The sequence below is a fragment of the Bos indicus x Bos taurus genome, chromosome 19 (genome assembly GCF_003369695.1).
Source record: "Bos indicus x Bos taurus breed Angus x Brahman F1 hybrid chromosome 19, Bos_hybrid_MaternalHap_v2.0, whole genome shotgun sequence".
Lineage (NCBI taxonomy): Eukaryota > Metazoa > Chordata > Mammalia > Artiodactyla > Bovidae > Bos > Bos indicus x Bos taurus.
In genome coordinates this window covers 11134451-11159266 of record NC_040094.1, presented here as the reverse complement: position 1 = coordinate 11159266, position 24816 = coordinate 11134451, and the positions used below count along the sequence as shown (strand labels likewise).

General features: G+C 39.2%; 2 protein-coding genes across 10 annotated transcripts in view; both read left to right on the top strand.

The window, feature by feature from the left end:
• The window catches only part of SKA2 (spindle and kinetochore associated complex subunit 2), a 31135-nt gene extending 17825 nt beyond the window's left edge, over window positions 1-13310 (top strand). The window contains exons 3-5 of one of the 2 annotated variants that reach the window (XM_027517186.1): window positions 6514-6690; window positions 10449-10556; window positions 12069-13310. In XM_027517186.1, coding sequence (XP_027372987.1) covers window positions 6514-6690; window positions 10449-10550 — 279 coding nt within the window. In that variant the 3' untranslated portion in view covers window positions 10551-10556; window positions 12069-13310. The remainder of the gene's footprint in view (window positions 1-6513; window positions 6691-10448; window positions 10557-12068) is intronic. The other variant, XM_027517187.1, reaches the window with a different exon arrangement.
• Window positions 13311-17375: 4065 nt separating this feature from the next.
• Window positions 17376-24816, top strand: part of TRIM37 (tripartite motif containing 37) — a 151438-nt gene continuing 143997 nt past the window's right edge. For 3 of the 8 annotated variants that reach the window (XM_027518462.1, XM_027518465.1, XM_027518466.1), the window contains exons 1-2: window positions 17381-17963; window positions 19703-19804. In XM_027518462.1, coding sequence (XP_027374263.1) covers window positions 17943-17963; window positions 19703-19804 — 123 coding nt within the window. In that variant the 5' untranslated portion in view covers window positions 17381-17942. Of the gene's footprint in view, window positions 17964-19702; window positions 19805-24816 lie in introns of all 8 variants that reach the window. The other 5 variants (XM_027518459.1, XM_027518468.1, XM_027518464.1 and 2 more) reach the window with 4 other exon arrangements.

The following is a 24816-nucleotide window of genomic DNA, read 5'->3' as shown; positions in this document are numbered from 1 at the left end:
ATTAATTTAGCATGTAAAACATTAATTTATCACTTTATGGTACTCTTTTTTTCTCTTATAGCACTTGGTAGCAGATAAGAAATATTGTACTTTACTGTTTCTTAAAAAAAATTATACAATTGAAATTTCGGGGGAATTGTGTAAACGTTCAAATTAAAATAAAATTTTAAATAAAATTGGGAAAGCACTGTGAATGTTCAGTTTTTACTGCTTACATGAAATAATGGAATGCCAGGATTCTATAGTATAGTTTTAACTATTCTACCTCCTTAATTGACTTGACTTTGTCCTTCCCTCTTTTCTCTCTTACTGAAGAAAATCAACCCATTCTGGTCAAGTGGTACCCCAGGTAATTAGCCAAAGCACTCATCTGAGTCAGTGTATTTCAAGTACTATCTGGAAGACATTTCGTTTGGGGCTTCCACTTTTCTCCCACCTTCTATCTCTCATTTTTATCACATTTCCAGTTGTTTTATTCTTCTACAACTTTTTTTTTCAAAAAACAGCTTTACTGAGCTATAATTCACATACCAAAGAATTCACTCTTTTAAAGTAGATAATTTAGTGGTTTTTAGTATGTTTAGTTTATTGTAATTTTTAGCAGTTTAGTATATTGTATGGCCATCATCACAATAAATATTTGAGTATTTTCATAACCTCAGAAAGAAACCCATACCTATTAGCTGTTTCTCCCCATTAACAACCACTTCCCCCTCCCCTGGCCAGCTTCTAGCAACTACTAATCTACTTCCTGTCCTACAGATTTGCTGTCTGAACATTTCATATAAACAGAATCACACAATATGTGGCCTTTTATATCTGGTTTAGCATTTTATTTAAAAATTGAAATATATTTGATTTACAGTTTTTCAGGTAGAGAGCAAAGTGATTCAGTTATACACACAAAAATATGTGTCTGTGTGTATATATATATTTCAAATTCTTTTCCATTATAGGTTATTACAAGATATCGAGTATAGTTCCCTGTGCTATACAGTTGATCCTGTTGTTTATCTATTTTATACATAAGTCAGTCAGTGAGTTCAGTCACTCAGTCACGTCCGACTCTTTGTGACCCCGTGGACTGCAGCATGCCAGGCTTCCCTGTCCATCACCAGCTCCTGGAACTAGCTCAAACTCATGTCCATAGAGAGTCAGTGATACCATCCAACCACCTCATCTTCTGTCGTCCCCTTTTCCTCCTCCTGCCTTCTGTCTTTTCCAGCATCAGGGTCTTATCCAGTGAGTCAGTTCTTCACATCAGGTGATCACAGTACTGGAGTTTCAGCTTGAGCATTAATCAGTCCTTTGAATGAATATTCAGGACTGATTTCCTTAAAGATTGACTGGTTTGATCTTGCAGTCCAAGGGACTCTGAAGAGTCTTCTCCAATGCCACAGTTCAAAAACATCAATTCTTTGGTGTTCAGCTTTCTTTATAGTCCAACTCTCACATGACTACTGGAAAAACCATAGCTTTGACTAGACGGACCTTTGTCAGCAAAGTGATGTCTCTGCTATTTAATATGCTGTCTAGGTTGGTGATAGCTTTTCTTTCAAGGAGCAAGCGTCTTTTAATTTTGTGGTTGCAGTCACCATCTGCAGTGATTCTGGAGCCCAAGAAAATAAAGTCTTTTACTGTTTCCATTGTTTCCCCATCTATTTGCCATGAAGTGATGGGACTGGATGCCATGATCTTAGTTTTTTGAATGTTTTAAGCCAACTTTTTCACTCTTCTCTTTCACTATCATCAAGAGGCTCTTTAGTTCTTCACTTTCTGCCATAAGGGTGGTGTCATCTGCATATCTGAGGTTATTGATATTTCTCCCGGCAGTCTTGATTCCAGCTTGTGCTTCATTCAGCCCAGCGTTTCTCATGATGTACTCTGCATATAAGTTAAATAAACAGAGTGACAATATACAGCCATGAAGTACTCCTTTTCCAATTTGGAACCAGTCTGTTCCATGTCTGGTTCTAACTGTTGCTTCTTGACCTGCATACAGATTTCTCAGGAGGCAGGTAAGGTGGTCTGGTATTCCCGTCTCTGTAAAAATTTTGCATAGTTTGTTGTGATCCACACAGTCAAAGGCTTTGGCATAGTCAATAAAGCAGAAGTAGATGTTTTCCTTGAACTCTCTTGCTTTTTCGATGATCCAATGGATTTGATATCTGATTCCTCTGCCTTTTCTAAATCTAGCTTGAACATCTGGAAGTTCACGGTTCACGTACTGTTGAATACATAATACATACATAATAGTATGTATCTGTTAATCCCAGATTCCCAGTTTATCCCTCTCTCACCCCATTTCACCTTTGGTAAGCATAAACTGATTTTCCACATCTGTGGGTCTGTTTCTGTTTTGTAAATAACTTCATTTATTTGGAAGTTATCGAGTATAGTTCCACATGTAAGTGATATTGTATGATGTTTGTCTTTCTCTTTCTGACTTCACTTAGTGTGAAAATCTACAGATGCATCCATGCTGCTGCAGATGGAATATTTCATTCTGTTTTATAGATGAGTGGTAGTCCATTGTATACATATACCACATCTTTATGCATTCATCTGTGGATGGACATTTAGGTTGCTTTTATGTCTTAGCTATTGTAAATAGTCAGTGAATATTGGGGTGCATTTATCTTTTCAAATTGGAGTTTTCTCCAGATATACGCCTAGGAGTGGGATTGCTGGATTATATAGTAACTATTTTTAGTTCTTTGAGGAACTTCCATACTGTTCTCCATAGTGGCTACACCAATTTACATTCCTACCAACAGCGTAGGAGGATCTTTTCTCTCCACATCCTCTCCAGCATTTATTATTTATAGACTTTTTAATGATGGCCTTTCTGACCAGTGTGAGGTGATACCTCGTTGTAGTTTTGATTTGCATTTCTCTAATAATTAGTGATGTGGAGCATCTTTTCATGTGCCTCTTGGCCATCTGTATGTCTTCTTTGCAGAAATGTCTATTTCAGTCTTCTGCCTATTTTCTGACTGGGTTTTGTTTGATATTGAGTTGTATGAGTTGTTTATGTATTTTGGCAACAATTAAGCCCTTGTTGGTCCTATTGTTTGCAAATATTTTCTCCCATTCTATAGAATGTCTTTTTGTTTTGTTTATGATTTCCTTTGCTGTACAAAAGCTAATAAGTTTGAGTAGGTACCATTTGTTTATTTTTGCTTTTATTTCCACTGACTTGGGAGACTGACCTAAGGAAACAGTGGTATGATTTTATGTCAGAGAATGGCTTGCCTCTATTCTCTTCTAGGAGTTTTATGGTGTCGTGTCTTATATTTAAGTCTTTAAGCCATGTTGAGTTTATTTTTGTGTATGGTGTGAAGGAGTGTTCTAAGTTCATTGATTTACATGCAGCTGTCCAGCTTTCCCAACACCACTTGCTGAAGAGACTGTCTTTTCTCCATTGTATACCACATCTTCTTTATCGATTCATCTACTGATGGACATTTAAGTTGCTTTCACGTCTTGACTATTGTAAATAGTGCTGCTGTGAACATTGGGGTGCATGTATCTTTTCAAATTGGAGTTTTCATCTTTTCTGGATATCACTTAACATGTTTAAAGGCTCATCCTGGTTGTAGCATGAATCAGTACTTCATTTCTTTTTGCTGCTGAATAATATTTCATTGTATGGCCATACCACATTTTCTTATTTATTTGATCAGTTAATAGTTTGGTTGTTTCCTTTTGGCTATTATGATCATATTCCCATAAGCATTCATGTACAAGTTTTTGTATGGACGTTTGATTTCATTTCACTTGGGTATATGCCTAAGAGTGGAATTCCTGGGCACATGGTAACCCTATATTTAATATTTTGAGGAACTACTACATTGTTTTCCAAAGCAGTTGTACTATTATACGTTCTCAGTTTTTTGGGTTTTTTAAAAAAGTTGTAAAATATGTAAGAGAAAATTCATCATTTTTTCCATTTCAAAGTGTGCAGTTCCGTGGTTTTAGTACATTTATATCATTGTGCAGCTATCACTACCATCCATCTCCAGAACTTGATGTCGTCTTTCCAAATTGAAACTGCATACATTAAATAATAACTCCCCATTTCCCCCTCTTCCCAACCCCTGGCAACAACCATTCTACCTTCTGTCTCTGTGAACTTTACTACTCTAGTTACCTCATACACACAATTTTCCAGACTACACATTTGGTGTCATCTACTATTTCTTTGCCCCTATCAAACGTACTACTAAGTTTTCTTAACTTTTCTTTAATAATATTGCTTTTCTGTCCTTTTCCTACCTCTACTGCTCATGGTGTAGTCTTGATCACTATTTGTAGAATTAACAGTCTTTAAATTAGATTTTTTGTTCTGATTCATTCCTGTTAGAATTATCTTTATTTATCATTTCCATCATCAAAAGCTTAGCAAAATATCTCCAAGGAAGAATGGAGTAGAGGGCCATGAACTGAGCCTCTGCCTGTAGCCATAAGGTAGGGTCCACAAAGGAAATATTTGAATAGTGAGACAATAATCAAGATAGTATAGTTCTGTGCAAATCAGAGTTCATTTTAAGATTAGAATAGGAAGGAAATAAGGAGAGTCAAAAAGAGGGATATCAAAATTACAGGGCAAGTCTGACTTTTTGATTGTTATAGGGTGGGGAAAGAAGGTAACCCTCTTAACTATTGGTGGGAATGTAAATTGGTACAGTCACTATGGAGAACAGTATGGAGGTTCCTTAATAAACTAAAAATAGATCTCCCATATGACCCTGCAATCCCACTCCTGGGCATATGTCCAGAGAAAAACATAATCCAAAGGATACATGCACCCCAGGGTTCATTGCAGCACTGTTTACAGTAGTCAAGATAGAAGCAACCAAAATGCCCATGGACAGAGGAATGGATAAAGAAGATATGGTACATACATACAATAGAATATTACTTGGCCATCAAGAAGAATGAAATAATGCTATTTGCAGCAACATGGATGGACCTAGAGATTGTCGTATTGAGGGAAGTAAGTCAGAGAAGAAGAAATATCTGATGACATCCCTTATATATGGAATCTAAAAAGACATAAGTGAACTTATTTATAAAACATAAACAGATACACAGACTTAGAGAACAAACTTATGGTTGCCAAGGGGAAGGATGGGAGGAAGGGATGGTTAGGGAGTTTGGAATGGACTTGTATACACTGCTATGTTTAAAATGGATAACCCACAAGGACCTACTGTATAGCACATGAAACTCTGCTCAGTGTTATGAGTCAGCCTGGATGGGTGGGGGGCATTTGCGGGGAGAATGGATACATGTATATGTATGACTGTTCACCGGAAATTATGACAACATTGTTAATTGGCTGCACCCCAATAGAAAATAAAACGTTTAAAAAATTTATAGGACAGGTCTGACTTTTTGATTGTTTAAAATAATTTGGCAAAGGATTAGTCTATGGGCTATTAAACTGAGGAAGTATATTATTATAGGACCTAGAAGGTTGGTGGTAAATGGAGTAAGAAAAATGACGCTAGTTTTGAAGCAAGAGTCAAGAGGAGTTATTTTCCCCTCATTGTAGGGACAATCTATGTATACTGGAAGTCTGTACAAAGGGAAATGTGAAAAGGTTATTGAAATATAGGAATGTTAAGGTTCTGGAGGATATGGGGAGGAGACAATAATAGTGGTAGTGTTAGGAGCTGAGTAAGGATCAGACTAGATGTTTTCATTTTCAGGTGAAAAGGCAGGAATAGAAACTCCCAGGTGTTTTCTGTCTTCTCAGTAAAGTAGTTGGGGTGAGATATTCTGCCAAGAATGAGTGGATGGGAACTGGTAGGAATGGAGAAAGTTTGGAATACCTAGTATTGGAGAGTTTGCTAAAGAACCACGAAGGAATGAGAAGAATCATTAAGTGGCAGAAACGTCACTTTTGAACTGTCACAGTTGAAATGTCCTTTATGGAACAGTGGTTATTTACATTGAAAATTAATTTGAAAAACTAACATAATTTATAAACACAGTTGCTTGAGTTGGCATGCATTTTGTATAGTGAGGTACACCTTGAATTGGTACTCATACATACTTTAGCCCTGTGACAGTGTATTTAAGAATTTTATGATAAGTGGTTTCAAGTTGTCTTTTCTATAAGAACAAATCAAAATAGTTCCTTCAATACCTTCTGAATAACATTTAGGATTGTGTCTTAGAAGTACTGTGTAATTATTATGAACTATACATCAAATATTATGTATCTAATGTAACATTATTTGCTGTTTAATATTGCTATTTTGTGTGTGTGTGTATGTGAGAAGGGTTATTTCTGTACCTAGGCTTTAAATTCCTTGAGAATAGTATCTAGGTCTTATACTTCTCTCTTTCTTCCCTTCCTCCCATTCTGTCACATAGTTAGATAATTTTTTATAGTGTTCTATTAAATGGATGGTAGTATGTGTTGTATATATTTTAATTCTAAAAATAAGCTTTATTTTTCCTTTCCAGATTTAATATATATTAATTTTTTTCCTAATGTAGAAAAATCCAGTTACACTTTTAAAGGAATTGTCAGCAATAAAGTCTCGATATCAAACTTTGCATGTTCGATTTAAACCAATTGCTGTGGAGCAGAAAGAGACTAAGAGCCGCATTTGTGCTACTTTCAATAAGACTATGACCTTGATACAAGAACTGCAAAAGGAAACAGACCTGGAGGTAATGCTTTCTGTTGATTGGCTGGATTTGTAGAATTTTAATTCTGAATTTCTCATTGAAAGATAAATCCCCAGTAACTCATTTTGAAATTCAGCAGTGTGAACTATTGATAAAGAATGAGATTTTCTTGATTCCCTGAAGTATAAGATCTCTTATCTCCTTTTATTTTAAGATGAGCATGTGGAATTGACATGGTTAGTGAAGGGGCATGCTTTCTTGGATTATGTAGCAACAGCAGAAGAAAAAACTTGCTAACATATCTATCAGTTCTGCTGGTTCCTATAAGAACTAATGAGACTGAGAAATCTAGAAAGCATCTATACCAGTGACTGTTTTTTCATTCTCCTTTTCTTCAGTTGGGATGATTAGCTTGGGTAGGCCTAACCTTCATTCCTGGTCCTTCATTCTCCACCCTCTTCTCATTTAGTATAAGAATCTTTCTAATTGTGAGCCTCTGTCGCTTATGTGTAAAACTCTACAGACATGTTAGAGTAGGAAAAAGAATATGAGCTGTTAACCTAGGCACTAACAGCCTGAACAGCCAATTGAAGAGACTGGTAGCATTTTCATTTACTATTAAGCAAAGTTGGGGGCTTTTGAAAGAAAAGATAGCTTAATGTAGATGAAATCATCAGATCAGATCAGATCCGTCGCTCAGTTGTGTCCGACTCTTTGCGACCCCATGAATTGCAGCACGCCAGGCCTCCCTGTCCATCACCAACTCCCAGAGTTCACTCAGACTCACGTCCATCAAGTCAGTGATGCCATCCAGCCATCTCATCCTCTGTCGTCCCCTTCTCCTCCTGCCCCCAATCCCTCCCAGCATCAGAGTCCTTTCCAATGAGCCAACTCTTCGCATGAGGTGGCCAAAGTACTGGAGTTTCAGCTTTAGCATCATTCTTTCCAGAGAAATCCCAGGGCTGATCTCCTTCACAATGGACTGGTTGGATCTCCTTGCAGTCCAAGGGACTCTCAAGAGTCTTCTCCAACACCACAGTTCAAAAGCATCAATTCTTCGGCGCTCAGCCTTCTTCACAGTCCAACTCTCACATCCATACATGACCACAGGAAAAACCATAGCCTTAACTAGACGAACCTTTGTTGGCAAAGTAATGTCTCTGCTTTTGAATATGCTGTCTAGGTTGGTCATAACTTTCCTTCCAAGGAGTAAGCGTCTTTTAATTTCATGGCTGCAGTCACCATCTGTAGTGATTTTGGGGCCCAGAAAAATAAAGTCCGACACTGTTTCCACTGTTTCCCCATCTATTTCCCATGAAGTGGTGGGACCAGATGCCATGATCTTCATTTTCTGAATGGTAAGCTTTAAGCCAATTTTTTCTCTCTCCACTTTCACTTTCATCAAGAGGCTTTTGAGTTCCTCTTCACTTTCTGCCATAAGGGTGGTGTCATCTGCATATCTGAGGTTATTGATATTTCTCCCGGCAATCTTGATTCCAGTTTGTGTTTCTTCCAGTCCGGCGTTTCTCATGATGAAATCATAGAGTTGAATTTAATTATCTGGACAAAAGATGTCCAATAGGTTTTAATTTCTGGTGCTTACTCCAGTCAGTTAACTGGTAATAACTGCTTAGAATGCTGTTTAAGGAGCCGTGTCTGGGCATGGCCAAAAAGGTATCTGCTGTGGAGTGTTGATAGGAGCAGCATACGTGGTATTTATTTGCCAAGTCTGAACTAAATTATGGCTTAAGATATTTGAATTATGGGCTTTGTAACTCTCAAAGGTGGATTAGATCAAGAATTCTTTGTATTACCAATGGAAGAAAAGAGAACAGTGCCTGGTTAAAATCATAAAGTGAGGTCATAAATGTATCTGTCATGGAGAAATGAATAGTGCGAGAGGGGAGGGCAGTGAAAAGGGCACAGAGGGAATAGAGAGTAGGCATTTAAACAGTATGGGTGGTGTTTCGTCACCTGCTAATTAATAAAATGCAAAAAGGAAGTATGTATGTGATAAGCTTTTATAAATAAAACCAAGTCACATATTCTTCATTGTATGTGATCAGAACTTGACAGTAGCAGTCCATAAATTTGTTCCCAGGAAACAAATCTTGAAGAGAGATTAAGTGTAGTTCTGAATGTACACATCAACATGTATGTATAGAAATCCATGAATTAATTGACGCATGGTAAATTTGGGTGACTGAACAAAGAGAAAAATGATTTTTTGAATACTTACTAAAAATTGTTTTCATTGGATACAATAAATAGATGGCATATTTCTGAGATTAAAAAAAGTGGTACAGAAAAGTAGTAATGATATTGATGTATATCAGTCACTCAGTTGTGTCCAACTCTTTGCAACCCCACGGATGATAGCGTGCCAGGCTCCTCTGTCCATGGAATTCTTCAGGTAAGAACTGGAGTGGGTTCCCATTTCCTTCTCCAGGGGATTTTCCCAACTCAGGAATCATATCCCCTTCTCCTGCATTGAAGGCAGATTCTTCACCTTCTGAGCCAGGGATGTCAAATCATTTGAGTATTTGTAAAGGTTTTCATTTAGTTATCTGAAATGAGCAATAATTACATCAAAGGTAGAAAGCTAAGGGAACTTTTTCATTTTGGATCAGATAATGACAAAAAGGAGAAATGGAGACTTCCTGGCAGTCCAGTGGTTAAGACTCTTCACTTCCACTACAGGGGCTGCAGGTTCAGTTCCTGGTTGGGGAGTTAAAATCTCACGTGCCTCTTGGCTTCTCAGCCAAAAAATCCAAAACATAAAACAGAAACAATACTGTAACAAATTCAATAAAGTCTTTAAAAAAATGATCCACATAAAAAAAAAAAAGAGGAGAAATGGCTAAAGGTAAAGGGAGATCATGTTTTAGAATCAATGATAGCCAAGCTGGGAAATGTTGGATATGGTTGGTCTTGGGCCTACTAGTTTAAAAATGAGATAGTATTAATAGTAGAAAGTTCAGAGAAAATTTTTATGATTGAAATGTGGAAGAAAAGGGAAGGGCATCTATAAAGAGTTATATAACCATAATTATATGGCTCAAATAGTTCTATGAGCCAAGAGTTTAAAGAACATGTAAAGGAATTTCATGTATAAAAGAGGTATATTAGACATAGGGTCAGAACTGTGAGAATAGTTAAGAAATCCAAAGGATTTTCAGCTGAGGATTCTGAAAATTTCTAGAGTAACCGAATGGGCTTTTACAATTATTTGGGGAACATGAAGAACAAGAAAGGGATGTCTACTTAGAGCAAATGGTACATTGTTTATAAACAGCAGAATGCAAACAGAAAGTAAAACTCTTCTATTGCTATGATTTTTATCAAGGTGAGTGGTTTTTCATTTGGAAGGGCAGAAAATATATATTTGAACTGATAATACTAAAAAATAAAAAAACTTGGAATTGATAATAATAAATAGGGATATGAGAACAGAAAAGGAGGTGGATGGTAGGGAATACATATTAATTTCCTGATCTTTTTAGTTGCTATTAAGACACTGACGTTTAAATATAGTTAGTTATAAAGGTGACTACCAAAAGAAGAAAGGACCAAATTTGTTCCAAATAGAAAATAGCAAAACAGTCCCCCCACCAAACAAAAATATAGCAATAAATAGAAAATTCAAAATGCATTAAAGATTGAATGTATGTTATTCCATCAAAGCTCTGAAACATTTGTATTAAAGAAGAAAAATTTCTATGTATTTTAGAATAGTTAATTCCTGGAAAAACTCTTTGAAGTTTTATTAAACAGATGGTCTGAAATCTCTTGAATTTCAGAGATCACAAAGAAAAACATGGAATCATGGAGAACAAAGTCTTGCCAGAATAATATCATTTCCTGTTTTTCAGATAGAAGAGGGAAATTTTGTCACTATTTGAGTTGCAGTAAGTGTTTTTGTTTTATCCATGTGAACATTTTGGGCAAATGGTTGGCTTGAGGAGCCAAACCAGGTGGGGTCTCCAATAGCAAAATGTGGCTGTATATTAATGAATTAAAATTAAAAGTAATTAAATGAATACAGTCCTTCATCAATGCAGATACAGAATATACCCAGGATAACAGAAAGGTCTATTGGACAGCATTGCGCTGGAGATTCTGATTCTGTGGGTATGAGGTGTTCCCGATTTGACAGTCTCTCTAGAGATGACCTATATAGTTAGGCAGATTTGTAACCATGTGAGTGATTCTTCAAGTCCTACCTCCTGTTATTTCCTCATTAACTCTTTGTTTCAGCTAGCCTATTTGTGGGTGCTCTGTGAAAGCCCCTTACAGCTTCCCTTCAGCTTCTCTTCTCCCGTTTGGTTTTGCTGCTCTTACCTGCTTTTGTGGATTTGGTTCGCTGGTTGTTTTCTCAGCACGTTCTCCCTTCCTGTGTAAGAGATTACTGACTCTCTTGAGATGTGTGCTATTCCTGACTCATGCCTGAGGTAAAAGTGGCGCTATCCTTAGCTTCAGGGATGTGCCTGATTGGCAAGGGGAACGGATTTTCCTTTAACTAATATTGGGTCAGGAATGGGTTTGTAACCCAAATGATATGTGAGGAGGGGGAGTCTGGAAATAGGAAATTAGAGAGTTTCCTTACTGCTGAGAGACCCCTGAGGAGAGAAAGCTTTACTTGTTCTAAACATTGTGTATAGAAGTGATACCTGGAGTCACTTTCCTGTCAGCCTGAGAATAAAGGATATCAGAGCTGTTAGATGGAAAAAACCTGAGTCCTTACATTGTTGAGCTGCTTCGTAAACCAGCCCTGAAACCTGCCCTTATGTACTTATTGTGCAGTGATAATGCATTTTATTTATCCATTTTCATATGCATCTCTGTTACTTGCAGATAAAAGCATCTTAATTATCCTTCAAAATTTAATCCGAGTCTCTACTTCTGAAGAAACTTCCAGACTATTTTTTTTTTCACACTTCTTTTTCAAAATACTTTTTGGATATGTTCAGATGTGACTTCTTTGGTTCTGTTACAGTCCTTAAATTGTTTGATTTCTTTGTCTTGTTTCTTCAATTTAATTGTGAGTTCCTCGGAAACTCAAATATCAAAGTAACTTGTATGTACATAGCTAATATGTATTTTTTCTTTGCCTTTATAAATTTGTCATTATATACCTAGTGTGAACTTGTGGAAACATTTATTGGTGTTACAAAGCAGAAATTAGTATAACAGCCTTTAAAGATTTTATTTAACTTTTAAAAAATTTATCTTATTGAAGTATAGTTGATTTACAATGTGTTAATTTTTGCTGTGCAGCAAAGTGATTCAGTCTTAGTCTTTTTTTCATATTCTTTTCCATGATTTACCACAGGATACCGAATATAGTTCCCTGTGCTATATAGTAGGACCTTGTTCTTTTAAGCTTTTCTGAAATAAAGATTTTGTCATTTGTTTTCTAGTTGTTACCACTGACTGAAGAAGAGAAAACTGCAGCAGAGCAATTAAGAGCTCACATGTCAGACTTATGAGGAAGAAATGGACTTGCCAAAAGGAACTCTAATGGGGAAGAAATCAATCCCAGAAATTTAGGAAGATGTCTTGTTAACATTGATGACTATTGGTCGGGAGATGACAAAGGAGATTTGGCTTGGGTGACTGGATAGTGATGCCTTCCACAGAAGAGGGGGATACAAGAGAAGGGCAGGCAGAATGGAAATAAAGAGATTTTAAAAATATATGCACACATGCTTAGTAATTTCAGGCAAGGAAGTCCCAACACCATTTTGTATCTGTTTCTGTATAACTGGGATAACACAGATGTCCTGACTGACCTATTGCAAAACAATATTACGTATTATCAGTCAGATGTGAATGAACATGCTTGGGAAATTAAAGGTTAGAAAAATATTTGTACTATATTATACATATGTAAATAATTTTATTGTTGAAAATTCTGATCGCAGATGTGGTCACCTTATTGGTGAGACTGCTAATATGTGACTTAACTGTCTCCCACAATACCTAACTTAGTAGAAAGCTGGCTTTTCTGTGACAGCTTCACTTTTATTTTTGTCCTGTTCCTTCTGCCTGCCAATGTTGAGCGTGAGCTCTGCTTTCTAATGCTGTTTCTGATTGTCCCTGTCACATTTCAGGGACCTGAAATATACCTTTGTTCTCCTCTAGTCTGCATTACTGTAGTTGTTCAGTTCATTCTACTGTAAATCTCTATATATGAACCTTCAAGTTGTGAGCGTTCGAAGACGTAAACGTGTGTTTTCCCCTCGAATCACATAAGTTAGCTCTGTTTGAGGAGGCACTGTTGGGTTTTGAGGCACAGGCCCCGAATGTAGGATGGAACATGAAGGTTGCAGCAGCCATTCAGAATGTAATCCAGTGCTACCGTGGCATCTATGATGAGAAAAAAAGAGCTACCACTCAGACATCACTGGATTGTTCTTTCAAGAAGGTAGAATTAAATCCAGCAAGGAACCAGAACCTGTGCCAGCAACTGCAGGTATGGAATCGCAGCTTGCCCGTCTCCTGTTGCTGATGCCCCTCCAGCTCTACCATCTCCCACCTCCTCTCCCTCTCCAGTCAGTAACTCTTCATGCCCGTTCACTCGACGCCAGCCCCTGTTGTCCTGTACTACTGTGCTTTTCAAGATACTGTACTTTCAGATTAAAAATGTTTTATTTCTTTGTGTTTGTTCCATATGTATTATTTGTGTGAAAACTACTATCAACTTATTACAGTACAGTACTGTATAGCTGATTGTGTTAGCTGGGCACCTAGGCTAACTTTGTTGGACTTAACAAAGAAGCTGGACTTAAGGAACGCACTCTCAGAATGGAACTTGTTCATATGTAGGGGACCTACTGTCTGTGAAAGCTAAGAAACTGAAATGAGAGGATCGTTGCAACTGTTTACCAGTTTTGTGTGTATGTGTGCACCAATGTCCCTATTTTTTTTTTTTTTAAATGGCAAGTATGGTATACACTAGGAGGTCAAGTTATCAATAAATTATCACTGTTAATGTTCTGGGAAATGCTGGAAGCTCTGCTAAAAAGTTGAGAGGAGAAGCAGATATTGGAGATGTAAAAGCAGGTTTTAAATTCTAGCTGTACAAGCCTGAGCAAATCACTTAACGTGTGTGTGTCAGGATGACTGGAAGTACAATGAGATGGTGAAGTATTAAGTTTTGATATTTGGTTTAATTCAATACATATTTCCATATATGTAATAAAAACAAGATATTGAAAGACCAGGAAAAGTGAATCAAATGTTAATTTGCAGGTTACAGAATTATACTTTTTTGTAAATAAGAATTTTTTCTGTTATGTTATTAATAAACTTATAATAGCTGACAAACAGGGTTGGAAGAGTAGCTTCAGTTAAAATTGTCTATTCTGAATATTTGGAGAACAGAAACTACCCTAACCTTTAAATTACAAATAAGTCACACTTTAGTAACATATACTACTCTTCTTCAGTACTCAGGCAAGTAATATTGAGGAAATTCCTGTCATGTTATGACTATGGGATGAGATGTTGATTGGTGGGACTGAAAAATGGTGGTATCACAAAGAGGTCTTAACAAGTTACTGGAGTTAAAGTGTTTTGCTTGCGATCAGGGGGAAAAAAAAGAAACAACGATGTTTTTCCTTTGACTTCCTTCACAAGTTACCTTAAAATGTTGGTTCTTCCCCTCATCCCTCTTAAAATTGTTCTCTCTGCACTTTATATATTGATTTATTTCCCAGGGTTCATTTATTGCCTCTTTGGGGAATGATTTCCAAGTATAACTTATTCCACTAGAAGTGAAAGTGTTAGTTCATCAGTCGTATTTGACTCTTTGCAACCCCATGGACTGTAGTCAGCTAGGCTCCTCTGTCCATGGAATTCTCTGGGCAAGAATACTGGAGTGGTAGCCATTCCCTTCTCCAGGGGATCTTCCTGACCTAAGGATCAAACCTGAGTCTCCTATATTGCAGGTGGATTCTTTACTGTCTGAGCCACCAAGCAGGCCTAGATCCAGATTTCCAGTAAAAACCTTGACCTGAATATTCAAATTGAATGTGTCCAGAATACTTAACTGACTTTATTTTGTTAATAGCCACTATTCTGTTAGGTGGAATTAAGGTTTGCATCCATTTCTTTATATTCTTAGTTAATCTGTAACTTTTTAGATGTTTATTGTATACAAAATTCATTTTACCTTCACTGTCTACCGAGTTTAGACCATTATTATTTCTCATCTGTATGATTGTTTTCTCTTATGTGACTATTCTCTTAGGGCTTCCTTGGTGGCTCAGACAGTAAAGTTTTCGCCCGCAGTGCGTGAGACCTGGGTTCAATCCCGGGGTTGGGAAGATCTCCTGGGGAAAGGCATGGCCACCCACTCCAGTATTCCTGCCTGGAGAATCCCCATGGACAGAGGAGCCTGGCAGGCTATAGTCCATGGGATCACAAAGAGTAGGACATGACTGAACAACTAAGAACAGCACACATTTAACTATTAGTCTTTTTATGCCCTAAGTATTAGGTTGTATTTTAAATACAACTTTAAGAAATTAACAAAATAAAAGTATGCCTATTCTCCCAAACAGTTGCAACTTTTTCAGATGTTTCTATAATATATATACAAATCAAAAATCATTTTTAAACAAAAATAGGCTGACAGCTTACACTGTACTGTAGCTGCACTTAGTCTTTTTTCATTTTAAATATATCTTCATGTCACATCTGCTGTTCTTTTGAGCAGCTGTATATATGAATTTACCATAATTTTTTTTCACCAGTTCCTCACTGACAGGCATTTAAGCTGGCCCCGGTAAAGAATCCACTTGCAGTGTAGGAGACACTAGGGACTTGGGTTCCATCCCTAGGTTGGGAAGATCCCCTGGAGGAGGAAATGGCAACCCATTCCAGTATTCTTGCCTGGAAAACTCCATAGACAGGAGTCTGACAAACTACAGTCCATGGGGGTCACAAAGAGTCAGACTTGACTGAGCATGCACACTACAAGAGACAAATTAGGAGATGGGGGAAAGGGGGAAAAGAGGAGGATGGCAAGGCATGCCCTTCAGATCAGGTCAGTCGCTCAGTCGTGTCCGACTCTTTGCGACCCCATGAATCGCAGCACACCAGGCCTCCCTGTCCATCACCAACTCCCGGAGTTCACCCAGACTCACGTCCATCGAGTCAGTGATGCCATCCAGCCATCTCATCCTCTGTCGTCCCCTTCTCCTCCTGCCCCCAATCCCTCCCAGCATCAGAGTCTTTTCCAATGAGTCAACTCTTCGCATGAGGTGGCCAAAGTACTGGAGTTTCAGCTTTAGCATCATTCCTTCCCTTAAGGAATTCTAGTAGAGCTGACCACAGGTTTCCCAACCACACAGGGTAGTTGAGTATCCTCCCAGCCAAGTTTTCTTCTTGCTTAAGTGAGCCAGTATCTGACTTTGCCAACAAGCAATGACCCCTCATTAGTTGTTCAGGTTTTCTAATTTTCCACTATTGAGAACTATTACAATTAATCTTAAACAGTTTGGGGCTCTTGGGCAGATACATCTATTAGCACAAGAACCTATTTTAATATTTATCATAGATTGTAATTTGTCTTTTTTGCTTTCTGCTCTACAGGGTTGCAAAGACCCCTTCTCATTACTCTGAATCCCAAGTAATATAATACTGTGTCCTACAAGTTTTTTCCCCCACAGATGCACATATAGTTTATTAATGATTACATTTTGAAGCCAGCCATTTTGATCCAGTATTTAAATAAACTATTTAATATTAAAGCATTTTTAAAAATTGAGGTAAAAATTAACCATTATTAAAATGTTCAATAGAAGGCATTTAAGTATAAAAGATGAGCAACTATCACCTCTATGTAGTTCCAAGGCCATAAATAATTTTTGGTGAAAGGATTTTTCAGGCACAATTATTCCTAAATTATATCTTTGTCCATGGCTCCTGCCATTAAAGAAAAAATTGTTATGCCCACTACATACAAGAAAGTCCAAATGCCTTGATATTTAATAACTTCCTAAATTATTGCTGATTCTGTTCACGTGCATTCAGTTAGGTTAAGTGTTAACAGTTTTGCAAGAAACTGGAAAGGAACATTTTAGTTCAAATGAAGGATTTTATGTATATCCTTTGTCTCATACCTTCAATTCCTGCAATCTTTCAACATTTTTTACCTAGAAAACTGTAGAAAGGAGACGCCGATACAGGAAAGCTGAACGCAGGTGAAACCCTTGCACTTTCCAGTCTTAAGGCTCTAGCTCACCTTAAGCCCCAAGTAATGCAGGGCGGCAGTGGTTGCATGGGGGAGGCTGCCGGCTACACAATACAAGGTCCCATCTTCCCACGCCCGACACTGAAATTACCGCTCCGGGCTTCACAATCTAGAGCTTTGCTTCAGTAGTTAGGGCGGAAGTCCTAAAAATCAGAATCTAGGTTTGCTCCTCGAGCAAGAATCACCAGCCACGAGTCCTCTACACCACGGTTTTGCAAACTGCGGCCACAAGCCACCTGCAGCCCAATCAGCAAGAGTAGTAGAAAAACGCTGATTTCGTGGAGCCCCACCCTAGAATCCGAATACCTAGGGGTGTGGCTCCGGAGTCTGCATTTCCCCCAAGCCCTCCAGGTGGCTCCCGCCTCTGGCGCTCAGAAGTTTGAGAGGAGTGGAGCCCCGCCCCTCCCCGAGTGGGGCGGGGCGCGGCCCAGCGCCGCGCTCTCCTCCGCCTGCGCTAACCCAGACCTAAGGCACGCAACCCGGCGGCCTCGAAAGGCCAAATCTCGTGTGCGCTCCCGCACCGCGGGAACTAAGCGCCGGCTTCTGGCCCGCTCCCTTAGCGCAGCGGCCTGCGCGCATGCGTGCGCGCGCGCCGCGCCTTTCCTCACGCCGCGCCTTCCGCTGCCCTGGTTACCGTTAGTGTTTGCGAATTCCCTGCAGCACCTTCTTCGCGGGAGACCAGCGCCGCCGGACTCCGGCAGCAGTTCGATACGCGCGCGCCTGCGTCACGTGGGCCGAGGCTCCCTCGCGGTCGCTGGCGAGCCGCTGAGCCGGGAGGAGAAGAGCTGCGGGCTACCGCTCACCCTCCCACCGCGCCCAGGGGCTGGCGCCCGGATGAAAATGGCGAAGTGGGGGTAGCTGGCGCGGAGCGTGAAGCTATGGGGCGCGCAGGTGTGGCTGCCGTCGGAGCCCCCTGAGGCGGGCGCCTGGCGGTTCTCCGGGGCAGTTTGACCTGGCGACCTCGGGCTTGCGCCTTATCGGTCAGATCACGGGCTCCGCGGGTCTCCGAGGGCCCCGCCGAGAGAAGGGGGCAATGGATGAACAGAGTGTGGAGGTGAGGGGGCTTGAGGAGGGTGGTGGCTTAGTCTCCCTCGTCACCCGCTGAGCGTTCTGTATTCGGGGCGCCCCGTCCTAGTCCACCCTCTCGTGGGGCACCCCCGCCCCACTGCTGCTGCTGTGGAGGGGCTGACCCAGTGTGGGGGACGCGGTGCTCGTTGTGCAGCCCTCAAGGGCGCCTTGTGGTCGGACAGTTCCCGCAGTCAGGTGGTGCGTATCCGGGCGTTTTCAGGATGTCTTGGCACTGGTACTCATCCCCACGGGGTTTTTGCAATGTACAGCGTTTTCAGCGCAAAACTGCAAATTCTTTATATGGTCGTACCCTTGCGACTCGCGACCAGTTCTCACGAGTTTCTGAGCGAATCCGAATCTCCCTCCGAATGGGTAATCATTCCCTTCTCCGCTGTACATTCTGTAGACATCTGCCCTTCCCAGATTGAATGAGGATATACTCTTACTATCCTGTTTGATTGTAGTGTAAAGAGCAACCTGTTCTTTTTATCTGAGTCTTGTAAACGATGTTTTCAAATGTTTGGGATACTGACTTTAAGGCTAGGAACATAAAGATTGCTTATTGGACATAATTATATAATATTAATAATTGTCAAAATTTGAACCTTCCAATTACTAAAATACTAAATCCTTGATTCTTAATTAGGGACAACTATATTAGTTGGGTACTCCACTTGAAACCAGTTGTTCATCCAGTGGTCGTTTTGTGTCCTATCTCCCCACCCCCCCAGCGTCTGCATCTCACAGATTCTGGTCCTGCAGAGTCATGGTTAGACTCATGAGTAATTTTCTCCTTAATTCCTCTTGTAAAAGTATTATAAAGGTTTTGTAACCTCACCTTGGTTTTTAGAAGCGTTTTAATTCCTCTGGAATGGAGTAAAAATAAATGTGAGTACTGTAAAAATAAACTTACAATATGTAATAACCTACATTTAATTATATCTGTTTTCTTGCCAGATACTTCCTAAATGGATTCATTTCAAACTAGCAAGCATAATATTGTTCCTTCTATTTATGTAATTTTTTTTTTCTTCCCAAAGCCTTCATAGAGCTGCCACCAAAATTCTCAGTACAGGCAGAATTTCAGGCTCAAATAAATTGCTAGTTGGTTTGAACATCGTGGCAGAAATTCAGATTCCTGGATTCAGGATAGTTTTCCCTCTTGATCAAAGTATGCTGCCATTAATGGATCTTTTTATACTTAAAAAACTTATGAACACAATCCACTCCCCTTGGGGAATTTGCAGAAAAAGCAACAAGTTCATAGTGTTCATTCAGTCATATAGTTTGCCTTTTTTTTTGTTACTGTTATACATCATAAGGATTTTTTTATCATAAACTTCAAAAATATTTCTAGTGGCTATCATAATCTATGTTAACTCCTGTAATTTAATATTTTGACTTTTGGGCTGCAGCCAGATTCTTGCCATTGTAATTATTGTTTGAGTGAGAATATTTGTGCAGAAGTCTATGTCTGAATTCCATGTTCTTTGCTTATACTAGGATCATTGTGAAGCTTAGAAAAATGGAGGCATTTTTTTCCTTCAGGAGATGTTCTGAGGTACCTGGACCTTGACTAACCAATCGTATATAGAATATAGTTGAAACTAGACGTTGTGAATCCAAAATAAATGTAAATGTTGAATGAATTATTGCAGGCATGCTTTATGCTCTTGATTCAGTAGCCTAATCTGGTGAGCTTTAACTTCTTTTTACTGTTTTCAGAGCATTGCTGAGGTGTTCCGATGCTTCATTTGCATGGAGAAACTGCGGGATGCGCGCTTGTGTCCTCATTGCTCCAAGCTCTGTTGTTTCAGCTGTATTAGGGTAAGTTGTGTAACTCTTTACCTGAATTTAGCATATATAGGTGGAGGAAATGGCAACCCACTCCAGTGTTCTTGCCTGAAGAATCCCAGGGATAGGGGAGCCTGGTGGGCTGCTGTCCATGGGGTCGCACAAAGTCGGACACGACTGAAGTGACTTAGCAGCAGCAGCAGCAGCAGCATATATAGGGTATATTGTAAAGATTAACCATTTTTCGTATCTTTTTAAAGTTTGATATTTCATGCCCTTTTGAAAATGTCTTAAATGAATGTTCCTTAATAGGGAGATTGTCAACGTATATTGTTAAGCTCTGTGGAGATGAGTAATCAAGTGATAACTGCCTTGAAATGTCTGGAAACCAAAGCCCAGTGTAACTTTAGTATATTTACATTATTAAATCATTGCACATTTAACAAGTATTTATGAAGTGCTTACCTGCATTGTATTTGGGGTTGAAGATGCCAAGATAAGTGATGGAAGCGCTTTCCCTGCAGGAGTTTAAATCTAATTAAGAGAATGGACTTTGTGTTTATATTCAGGAATGTGTAGTGTCATAAAGAGGCACTTACAAAGTGCTGTGAGACACAAGATAGAGAGTTTATACTTGTTTGATGCGTAAGATAGAGAAAAGGCTAGTAATAGGTTCAAAGGCAAAGAATAAAGTCATATAAACTTATAGTTAAAAGACACCTTAAAGGTGAATATAATCTGGTGGCTTTAAAATTAATGTCGGTGAACCCCACAACAAAATTATGAAAAAGCCTAAGATGTAAAGCAGAAGAACTTATTTTGGTTGTATGTGGGGATTCAGTGCACATCTGCAGGCCATAGCTGAAAACTGCCCTGCCCACATTACTCTTAGTAGATAATTTCCTTTATTGAGAAAGTCAAAGTCATCTAACATGCTCTTCATCTCAAACTTTCTGTGTGATTCCTTGTTCCTGCCCGAGGAAGGTAAATATCCCTTTGTCAAGAATAATATCTGAAACACTTCCTACATCATTTGCTTCCAGTCACACAGTTAGCAAATGATAGAGCTGGATTTGAACCCAGGAAGTCTGGCTCTAGAGCCTGTGTTCTTTGGCACTACACTACGTGTGCAGAAGGCCTAGGTTACACACCATGCTGGTTCTCCCACTCATAAACTGAGAGACTTGATCTTTGCATTGTTTTCTCAAACAATAGAATGTGGATAACAAGATCTGTCCCACCAAGATGGTTGTGGCATTAAAGGAGATAAGTAAGCTAAAGGGTTTAATTTAGAAACTAAAATATACTCTCCACTTGGGTGATTCTGGGGTATTCTAAAAATAGCAATTCATACACATACTATGTTTTATAAATGGTGCAGCTGAAGTGAGATAGATTTAAGTGGCCTCTATCACTGTAGTTAATTGATAAAGTGGATCTGGATTCACCTCTTTTGATGAAGGTCTAGTATACATGGACATTTCAGGTGGCGCAGTGGTAAAGAATCTGCCTGCAGACGCGGGAGAAGCAGGAGACATGGATTTGATCCCTGGGACAGGAAGATCCCTTGGAGTAGGAAATGGCAGCCGTCTCCAGTATTTTTGCCTGCGAAATTCCATGAACAGAGGAGCAAAGAGTCAGATATGACTGAGCACAAAAATACAAAGATACAAATACCACTGTATAGATGACCTCTGGTTATTATCTTATACTTCACTGATCCTTCATTTCTTCACTGTTACCTTTTCCTCATCCTGTTTCTTACAAGAGCGTATTTCTTAAATATTGTGCTGGCATTTTCTTTTATGAAATGTCTGGGAATCTTTCATCTACCTTGAGAAATTTGGTTTACTTTTGCATGGCTTCTAAATCTTCCTTCAACATTGCCTTATAAATGTCAGACCTGATTGTCCTTCCAGCATCTTGAGATTTGCTTCAAATCAAATTCTTCCTGTTATTTTCTCAAGTTGATTCTCTTGAACTTTTTTCTTTGTTTCTTCTTTTCTACCAGGAGCTCAAACTTGAAACCTCTTGACACCAGTGTTTTTAAGTTATTATTGCCTAGTGTCATTTATATTTGTCCTGCCTTTCCATTCTTTTTATTACCATCCTAATGGGGCTTCCCTGGTGGCTCAGACGGTAAAGCGTCTACCTACAATGCCGGAGACCCGGGTTCAGTCCCTGGGTTGGGAAGATCCCCTGGAGAAGGAAATGGCAACCCACTCCAGTATTCTTGCCTGGAAAATCCCATGGAGAGAGGAGCCTGGTAGGCTACAGTTGAACATGACTGAGTGACTTCACTTCACTTAATAGAGAATTGCAGATACTTATTACCTCATGCTTCGATAATTACAATTACCGTCTAACTGATCTGTCTTAAGTGTTTAATCTGTAGTCCATTTCGTATCCTGCTGCTGTCTTGATGTTTTCCAGTAATGCCGTTCTTTTTTTTTTCCTCCCAGAAGCCTCAGATTTATTGCCTGAAGGATAAAGTCCAAGAACATTAACCTTGTATTCAGACCATCTGGATAATCTGGTTCTTAACTTTTTCTTAGAGTTGTCCTGGTTCCCAAGTACACCATCCATCTGTTCGTTCATTCAACAGCTATTAATTGTATGCCTCCTTGGAGTTAGGCATTGACTTCTTCTCAAGGAGTTGGCTTGTTTCCTAGTTAGGATGTATACAAAAAGGTAAATAGCTATGTTAGATATCCTTCATAGGATAAAGAAAAGTGAAATTGGTTAAGGGTTTAGAGTAGGGACTTTGAGAGGGCACAGGCAGGTTGGTAGCTACTTTAGATAGGGTAATCTGGGAATGTTTCTTAGTGTATGACATTTGAGCAGGGACCAGGATGAAATGGAAGAGTGATGGAAATATCTGGGAAAGAAGGTACCAGGCAGAGAAATCAGAAGGGGCAAAGGCCTTGAGAAAGAAATATGTTTAGTGTGCTGAGAAATAGCAAAGAAACCAGTGTGGTTGGAGCAAAGTGGACAGAGGGAGAGGGGAAAGGAAATGAGCCTTGGTAAAGACCTTGGATTTCATTTTAAGTGTGCTGCTATCCATTGAAAGCTTTTGAGTGATTTGAAGTAGTTGATGCTCTGAAAGCTTTCACTCTGTCTACTGTGTGGAAAGTAGACTATGGGCAGATGGTTGAGTGAAGAGAACAGTTAGGATGGGCTTTATTAATGGAAGGTGAGTGGTGGTTTAGACTGGGATGGGAACACCAGAGATGGTGAAAAATAGGGCTTTTCTGTTGTTTTGAATGTAGAATCAGTGGGTTTTCATACAGATGGGATGTGAGAATAGTTTTTTACAGCATCTGGATGAATGGTTTTCCATTCTGAAGCAGAAAAAACAGGGGGAGGAACAGATTCAGGTAGGCTATGAAAGTTGTGGATTTTTAAAAAAATTTTTAAATTGTTTTAGTAACAGTACAAAAAAACATTGTTTTTCCTAGTGAGAGTGATATAACTAAATATAGTTCTGTCTTAAAGCAATTTATGACCATGATCAGATCAGATCAGTTGCTCAGTCGTGTCTGACTCTGCGACTCCATGAATCGCAGCACGCCAGGCCTCCCTGTCCATCACCAACTCCCGGAGTTCACTCAGACTCATGTCCATTGAGTCAGTGATGCCATCCAGCCATCTCATCCTCTGTCGTCCCCTTCTCCTCCTGCCCCCAATCCCTCCCAGCATCAGAGTCTTTTCCAATGAGTCAACTCTTCGCATGAGGTGGCCAAAGTACTGGAGTTTCAGCTTTAGCATCATTCCTTCCAAAGAAATCCCCGGGCTGATCTCCTTCAGAATGGACTGGTTGGATCTCCTTGCAGTCCAAGGGACTCTCAAGAGTCTTCTCCAACACCACAGTTCAAAAGCATCAATTCTTCGGCGCTCAGCCTTCTTCACAGTCCCAACTCTCACATCCATACATGACCACAGGAAAAACCACAGCCTTGACCAGACGAACCTTTGTTGGCAAAGTAATGTCTCTGCTTTTGAATATGCTATCTAGGTTGGTCATAACTTTCTTTCCAAGGAGTAAGCGTTGTTTAATTTCATGGCTGCAGTCACCATCTGTAGAGATTTTGGAGTCCAGAAAAATAAAGTCTGACACTGTTTCCACTGTTTCCCCATCTATTTCCCATGAAGTGGTGGGACCGGATGCCATGATCTTCGTTTTCTGAATGTTGAGCTTTAAGCCAACTTTTTCACTCTCCACTTTCACTTTCATCAAGAGGCTTTTGAGTTCCTCTTCACTTTCTGCCATAAGGGTGGTGTCATCTGCATATCTGAGGTTATTGATATTTCTCCTGGCAATCTTGATTCCATTTTGTGTTTCTTCCAGTCCAGCGTTTCTCATGATGTACTCTGCATAGAAGTTAAATAAACAGGGTGACAATATACAGCCTTGACGAACTCCTTTTCCTATTTGGAACCAGTCTGTTGTTCCATGTCTGGTTCTAACTCTTGCTTCCTGACCTGCATACAAATTTCTCAAGAGGTGGATACTATTGTTCAAAATTTTGGACTAGTTCAGTTTATTACAATATTTGTATTTTTTTAAATCTTAAAGAAGATATAATTCACATACCATAAAATTCACCCTTTTAATGTATAAATAAAGTTTTTCTTTTAGTATGTCAAGTTCGAGGTGGTTATTATACATTTAATTGGAGATGTTGACAGTTGGAAGTATGAATCTGCATTTGAGGAATGGATTGAATTATTGGCATATAATTAATATTTAAAGGCAGAGGACTAGATGAGATCGCCAGATTACTTCCAATGGGAAGAGATTTTTAGGTCTGAACTCTGGGTCACTCAACGTTCAAATGTTAGGAGAAGGAGGATTCAGTAGAGTATATTAAGAAGGAGCCAGGAGTGAGACATCACAGAATTCAGATGAGAAACGTGTTTCAAAAAGGAGCGATTTAGCCTTGTCATATGGTTGTAGCTTGGGAATTGACTGTTAGATTTGAGAATAAGTAGGTTTTTGATGACCCTAGTAAGTAATTTCAGTGGAACAGTGGGGGAAAATTTGA